The 7,652-nt window shown below is 31.2% G+C and overlaps 2 protein-coding genes across 2 annotated transcripts; both read right to left on the bottom strand.

Annotated features, from left to right (window-relative positions):
* Nucleotides 1-511: 511 nt before the first annotated feature.
* On the bottom strand, nucleotides 512-2,201 carry NAC52 (NAC domain-containing protein). The gene is made up of 3 exons (XM_012717156.3): nucleotides 1,853-2,201; nucleotides 1,314-1,594; nucleotides 512-1,063 (listed from the first exon to the last, which is right to left on the bottom strand). The coding sequence occupies exons 1-3, from the start codon at nucleotides 2,016-2,018 to the stop codon at nucleotides 740-742; spliced, it is 771 nt and encodes a 256-aa protein (XP_012572610.1). The 5' UTR covers nucleotides 2,019-2,201; the 3' UTR covers nucleotides 512-739.
* A 2,866-nt stretch (nucleotides 2,202-5,067) lies between these two features.
* LOC101509103 (methyltransferase FGSG_00040) lies at nucleotides 5,068-7,050 on the bottom strand. The gene has a single exon (XM_004505353.4). It carries the CDS (start codon nucleotides 6,849-6,851, stop codon nucleotides 5,232-5,234), a length of 1,620 nt encoding a protein of 539 aa, XP_004505410.1. The 5' UTR covers nucleotides 6,852-7,050; the 3' UTR covers nucleotides 5,068-5,231.
* Between the last annotated feature and the right edge of the window lie 602 nt (nucleotides 7,051-7,652).

The following is a 7,652-nucleotide window of genomic DNA, read 5'->3' as shown; positions in this document are numbered from 1 at the left end:
CTTTTACATTAAAATGTTGCAAAAAATGGAGAGTTATCTAGAGTTTGTGTTTTACATGTAAGGTTGAATAAAGTAATCAAATTTCTAAGAGAATAAATGCTTCATTAATCAGTTTATTATATTAGTTATGCAACACGAGGCTGCTGATGTTAATCTGATCTATAATATATATTTTATTTCTCACATCACAATCATTAGGTTCTTATCAATTTATTAGTCTAAACAAAGTGCTTAATCTCATCTGCTTCGTGTCATAAACCTAACATTGCTAAGAATGCCAAAGTTAACTTTGATTCAACACTGCCGTCATCATTTAGATAAGGCTAGGTACAAATAAAGTAACATATTAACTTTGAAAACCTCTTTGGATAAAATTATTGACTTAGAACTTTGCCAAATATATCCTTGGTTAAAATTAATTATCATTGTAATATGTACAATAAGTGGTCCAATCTAACTTCAAATGCTTCCAAAGCATAATCTCTAGCATATGCTTTGAACATTGAACTAGGTGATTCCATATGTGTGAAATTTTATTTAGACCTAATAAATTTGTTCTTTTGTACAATTTGTATAAAAATTGTCAACAAGGCATCGAAAACAAAAATCCATTTTATGGTATAACATAATTTTTTGACATAGTTCCATAAATAATCTTCAAGATTATTTAATGCATGACCCTTATCGACATATCTAGACAATCTAAATTCTTATGATTGGTGATGCTACTCTGTTTCACTTAGTACTTCCTTGAATCTGCTTCATAAAAATGGTTAGTCATTTCCACCGGTTGAGGTTTTACAAAAGGGTCTATTCCAATATTTGAATTGTTGATTTGAAAATCAAAGGTTGAGCCATCAGATAAGATTGGACCAAAGTAATTCATATCCAAAAGATAAGTAAGTGAACAAGTCCTTGGAAGGTTCATGGTTTCTTGTTCCCCATCATTATTTGATACTATTGTAGAATCAGTAAATTGAAGTGTTGGATAGTCCTCATTTTGCTGCAATGTTTTTCCCATGTGCTTCTTCTTATAGATTCTACACAAAACCCAGTCATCTAGCTGATGACACATCCAAGCACAAAGGAAAGTTTAATCATAAAGCCACAAATCAATAAATTAAACATAGCAAAACAAACAAGGGCTCAACTTTTTCCACACCATGCTTCTAAAAAACCACACAGGATTAAATAAGTCCACATAAAGACTAAGTTTACTTTTTCTAAATATTTACTTTAAAAGTGACTTTGGGGGTGAAAAAAGTTGAGCTGACAAACAAATAACAATTAGGCCAATGTTAAAAGGGCTTTACCCTCATGGATCCAATATGCTTGCTAGTTTGTTTTTGTGATCCAACCAATCTGTACTCGTGCATAATCCAATTAGTTTTGATACCCTTTGGTGGTCTACCCTTGTAAAAGACCAAAGATTTCTTCACCCCAATATGCTTTGATCCACTATTGATTGGTTTGTCTGTGCCAGTAGCCTTCCAATATCCAGACAAAGTTGCTCTATTAGGCCTCACTCCATTTGGGTACTTTCTTTCTCTTGGACTAAAGAAATACCATTCATTCTCTTCAAATTCAGATTTATCTGCATTGTATAATTGGTTACTACCTAATAAAGTTGCATCATGTGTTTTGATGTTATGTTTAACTTTATAAATTACACATGTAACAGTGATGTATGTCTAATATGATATGTTATGCTCAATTATCTGAACACAACAAATTATAAATTGTAACTAACATATATTTTTTTGACAATTTTCTCCCTGTGAGTTTTCAATACTAGTCATACAAATTTAAGCATAATAAAAGTGTGTGAAATGATGTTACAATATAAACATACCAGGCAATTCCCAAGGATCAAATTTATAGATATCAACTTCTGGAATGATAGATGCAGGGCATGGCTTTGATGTAGCTTGATTACCAAGGTAATAAACAATTAATTCTTCATCTGTTGGATGAAATCTAAAGCCAGGAGGGAGTTCAGAGCTTGTATTGCTCTCCATTGAATAAAAAATATTACAAGTATAGACAGATGATTTTTGTGATAATGTGACAACACATGAGAAGGGATAGGAAATTGTAGAGGGTTCTAGAGAAATCAAGGTGTTTGAAATGTTTGAAAGGAGATAAGTGCCTCTTTTATTGTTGAAGATTCTTGTCGTTTATTGTGTAGTTGCAATGTCTTCATTGGATGATATTGATAGGATAATAATAAATAAGTAATAATTTTCTTATTCCTAGTAGTATACATGCGTCATACAATTACCATGCTCCAATTGGGACCACTATTATTTCATTTCATATATATATATATATATTTAATTTTTCACATATATATCTGTTATACTGACTTTTGTACATGATTCTTTGAATCAATACTTGGGTGTCTATATCCAGATTTGGTTGGGTAACATTCAATTTCATGGGAATATTATTGGCATATTGGAAGATCTAATTAGTTTCACACACGAGTATGGGTTTAGTCAGAAGCCAATTTCTAAAAGGTTGGACCCTTTTACTTGTTATTAGAATGTTTTGACCAAACTAATACACATTTTTTGGTCCATATATATATGGAATAATAAATCTTCAAAGAAGAAAGAGTAAAGAACTGTTTTTTTTTCTTTCTCTTTCTTATTTTGGGTGGAGACGTGTGATTTGAAGTGCCTAATATTTTAATAAATGTCACTTTTTGCACTATGAAATTATTTTTGGTTTACATTAAGACTTGAAATGACAATTTTGTTGTTAAAAGTTGTACTCATTCTAATCATCCCCATAACTTGGATGCTAAAAAGTAGTATAATATAGGTTGTATCTGGGGTGATTAAATAGATGAGTTCAGCAATGATGTAATGATCTATATTCAGTTTCAAAACAATGATGGAGAAGTTAGAACAGGTTACACGTTCACCCCAAGTTCTTAAGACTAGTTTGGCAGCTCCAAAAAAGAGGTCCCCTCGTGAAGCTTTTTTAAAACCATATATAACTGAGGCTAATCACCATACATAATCTTTTTACATCGATAATAAATACAAATCATTAATTAAATAGTTATTATATGATAAAAATTATAACTGTACAGCGAGACAATAAAATCAACCGTTACTATCTACTGTGGATGTAAAATTAATTTATAATAACAATATATTTCTTTTTATATAATATAGTTGAAAAAGAAAATAGATTACCCACCGTTAAAATAAACTAATTTATAATGACAATATACATACATCCATTAAACTCGTATGAGAATAGAAAGAAAAAAAGTGCACATGTCGAATATAAATATTTTGTTATAAGGTCTTACGTACCATGTTCATATTAACTTCAACCCATCTTTATATATTTCTGTTATTGATTTTTATTTTTGGTCAAACTTTTTGTAGAGAAATATACATTTGAATGTTAAGAATCAATTATTCATAATATAAGAACAGGTAATATATGTGGGTGTCAACTAAACTTGCTACAATAATATTTTATAAGAAAAGTTCTAAAGTTTTAAAACCTTATAAATAATTTTTGTTGAAGATGCTCTTAAATGTAAGAAAAATATATACTAACACCTATACTTTCATCCCACACTTTAAAAGAGAAAAAAATTAAAATAGAAAGTGACTAATACATGTGATATATTAATGATGTGATAAGAAAAGAGAAAATAAAAAGTAATTGAACGAGTGTTAAAATATTAGACGCGTCTAAAATTAAAAGTATTGACAAATTATCGTGTGTAAAAATTAAAATATTATTTATATAAGTTCTCGCACTTACACATTTTTACTTAAAAATTTTTAAGCACCCAAAATCTTATAAGATATTGACTATATGAGTTTAGTTTTAATATATTTTTTTTTCATCTAAAATCCAATATGACTCTTACTCACGTAGATATACCCACAATTGTTAGAATAGAGTTATGAATGTAGTTGTGATAAGGTTAAAGTTTCTCATAGAGTTTCCATGTGTATATCGGATACTATCCATAGCTCTATGAATCTATTTCGAGGTTGTTACAAAGCCTTGTAGTTATTATATATTTAATCAATATATTCTTATGAATGGAAGATTGATTCCACACATTTTCAAATTGGTATGAAAGCTTGTAATAATCCTTGAAAGCAAATGATCCATTAAACATAGCCTCCACTGCTAAATTGACAAGTCTGTAGCAGTAGTGCCCTTATGATAAGTTCCACATGGGCCACTCACTGGAAGTAGAAAATTATGATTGGTATTTTGATAAAGATGCAAGCAATAATCACATCACCCAATGTAACACAAGTTCCAAGATTTGGTTGACCATAATAGTAAGCAAGAACTTTGTAATATGAGAATGACAAGTTAAAAATTGTTGTTAATAATTCCACAAAATAATAGTCACTCAATCTACATGATGTTTTATGTGTCATACATTAATTACTAAAAATCTCTTGAGCATCTTTGTTGAATTTTGTGAAGGAGTTGGACATCTTGGTAACAAAATCTTATTAGAGAGTTGCAAACTTGCAATGTAAAGAGGTTTTACCTAGTGTTCATTTTATTTAACTATTGTGAAATCTGTCAATTTGAAAAAATGTCTTTCTACCTCATTGGTTCTTTTCCTTTCATGCTCAAGAGTCCCTTGAAGTCTTGAACTGATTAATCTAACTAATGATATCTTCATTCATTTTCTTTTCTTTATCTTCCTTATTAATCACACAAGAGGTAGGAAGGAGGTTTTTATTTTATTTTATAGTGAATGGATAAACTTAACTGTGGCTGCTCTTGGTTTCCATGTCATGGACTGAATTGACCACTTCAATGCAACGTCGTATTGAATTCCTATCAATCCGTTAGTGATAGTTATCATCACTGCATCCACAGTTATGCATGACGTGTGTCCACTCCCAAAAGGTTAGCCTATAACATTATTTTTGGCTGCATAACCTATTAACTTTTTAGAAAAATTAAACAATATTCATTAATTCAAAATTTTAAAATATATCAGTCAAGAACAAATTTCTGGCTAAAAAAAAAAAGAGAATATATGAAATTAACTCATAAAGAGAAGCTGAATACAATTTATTTTAATTGAGAATATCTATTGATACAATTGAATTTCACTGCATTGTTGGTTACCATGATAATTTGAGTTGATCATGGCATCAAACTCTTGCTTACAGTCAGTAAACATGACATCAAATGAAGGGAAATAAAAGAAAATCAAACAATCAATCAGCAATGCAAAGCTCAAGCAATGTCCTCATTGCTTGTTTTTTCACTACCTTCCCATAAACCTCTCTTGCTAACGTGAAAACTTTCTCCATCTCAACGAGTCCACTACTATTGCCACCACCTTTTCTCTTCAATTCTTCCATTAAGATCTTAAGTACCCTAAGATCACCTCCAACTACATCTGTGATACTATCAGCCACTGCATCTAATGCCGGAATTCGCCTTCCCCATCTTTTCATACACCTCTCCGAACCGTAAGCCTCTGAATATACTGACCAAAACGAAGCCCTCAAGTATCCCTTCTCTTTCCCCCTAATCTTCCATCTCTTCATCATTTCCTCAAGTTTATACACCAATCCACCTACATCCGTCCCTCTTTCAATACCAATCTCAATCTCCTTCACCTCTTGCTTGGAAAGCAAGATTTCTCCCTCAAACTTGCACCTCTTACACTTGCAATGAATCCCCCATGTAACAGACATCTCTTTTCGCTTGTTCAAGGGAGAAAGAGGGTCAAGATAAGCAAAAGTGATCTCTTCACCAGCCTTCAAATCTCTTGAAGCATGAACTATCAAATAGTCACCAACGTGCAAGCGCCTTGCATTAGGACAACATGAGTGATTAATGAATGAGGGAAGCAACCATAGTCCAACACCATAACAATCATGGTTTTTCCTCAAAACATTGGCTGAAACTGCATCCTCAGTGAGAGAATTAACATCCAATATAGCCAATAACCTAACCATATCAATATCAATATCAACATCAATATCCTCACTTGAATTCACTTCCACAACACTCTCAGGCCTAAAAATATCTACATCAGGCACCTCAAGTGAATCCTCATTTTCCCCAATTGACAACTTACAAATCAAATTCCTAGTTTTATGGCATTTTCTAGTAAAGTCTACAACTTTATCAACAAAATTCTTCCACATAACTAATTGGGTATCCTCACTCAAATCTTTACCTGCTAATATACTCCTCTCCATTGCAATTGCTTTAGTGACCAAAATCAAAGACCCTGCATCAATATTCTTAGTAACAAAAATTCCACGCCCACTTATTTCAGATTTTCTAATCTCAACAGCCCCAATAAACTCAGCAAGTTCAGGAGCTTTTGCAGAAAAGCCATTTAAAACCCAATCAGAAAGATCCAAAGACCCAGTCCTGGATAAAAATTCAAACTTTTTGCATTTTTCAAAGTACCCATCAATGAATTCACAGTTCCCATTCGCTTGAGGATCAAGAAGAGCGGTTTTAAAGCAATGAAGAGCCATGGAGTATCTATTAAGAGAGAGCAAAACCTTACCTTTGCAAACAAGGGTTTTGAAATGGGTTGCGTCGATTTGCAAAGCGTGATCGCAATCTTGTAACGCGGAGTTGAAATCGCGTAATCTTGATTTAGCTTCAGCGCGATTGCAGAAGGATATACAGAGGGATTTGCGAAGCTTTTGGAGGTGAAGTGGGGAAGAGTGAGGAAGAGAAAGATGGTGGGTGCAGAGATTGATGAATTGAGAATAGGTTTTGATGGAATCGTTCCATTCTTCTCGAATGAAAAGTTCTGTTGCTTTGGATCTGAGTTGTTGCATGAATTCTTGTGTTGTCGTTGCCATATCAAGTTTATAACTCAACTCAACTCAACTCTTAAGAATGTGGCTTCAGAATTCAAAAGTTTCCTAATGTAACGGTCATTCGATTAATTTAATTTAATGATAATACTGTAACACAGCACCGAGGGTGCGGATTCGGATCGAATCATCAATGCAAATTACATTTTGCAACCAATTCTTTCAGGAATACTTTGTTTCTTTTTTAACTCTTTACAATGCTATTTTTCAAGTTTTTAAAAAATATGTTTTTTTTTTAACTTGAAAACTTATTTTATAATAAAATATTTAAAACTATAAAAATACATTGCATGAACTATTATATTCAACATGCCTAGAAAAAAACTATAGTCAATGAATTTACCTAGTACATCTGCTTCTTTTTAATTATTAGTTTAAAGTTATTTACACAAACCAAATGAAATTATTAGATTTTACAATTTTTTATACATAATTTCATCCTTTTCTTCTATTATCTTTAATTATTTATTATATCAATCAACTTATTTTTCTTTTTGCAATAAATAAAGAATAATAATTTTGACAATATTAATACTATTTTAAAATTTTAAACTACAGATAAAAAAACACTTTAAAAAGAACCAAGAAAATGATAATAAATTTTGAATAAGCTAGTTAAATCATGTGAGCATAAATTAGTTATATAGTCAATCTAATATATCAAAATTTGTGAAAATATTACGTGGAGTCACTAAGATGTCAAAGGTTCCAAGTTTCTTTTAAAAAAATTAATTATTATCCTAATTACACAAATAAAAATCTAACCCTTGGCCCTTCCGAAAAAAT

Source organism: Cicer arietinum, chromosome 6 (genome assembly GCF_000331145.2).
Source record: "Cicer arietinum cultivar CDC Frontier isolate Library 1 chromosome 6, Cicar.CDCFrontier_v2.0, whole genome shotgun sequence".
Lineage (NCBI taxonomy): Eukaryota > Viridiplantae > Streptophyta > Magnoliopsida > Fabales > Fabaceae > Cicer > Cicer arietinum.
The sequence above is the reverse complement of the archived record's forward strand: the minus strand, read 5'-3'. Positions and strand labels throughout refer to the sequence as shown.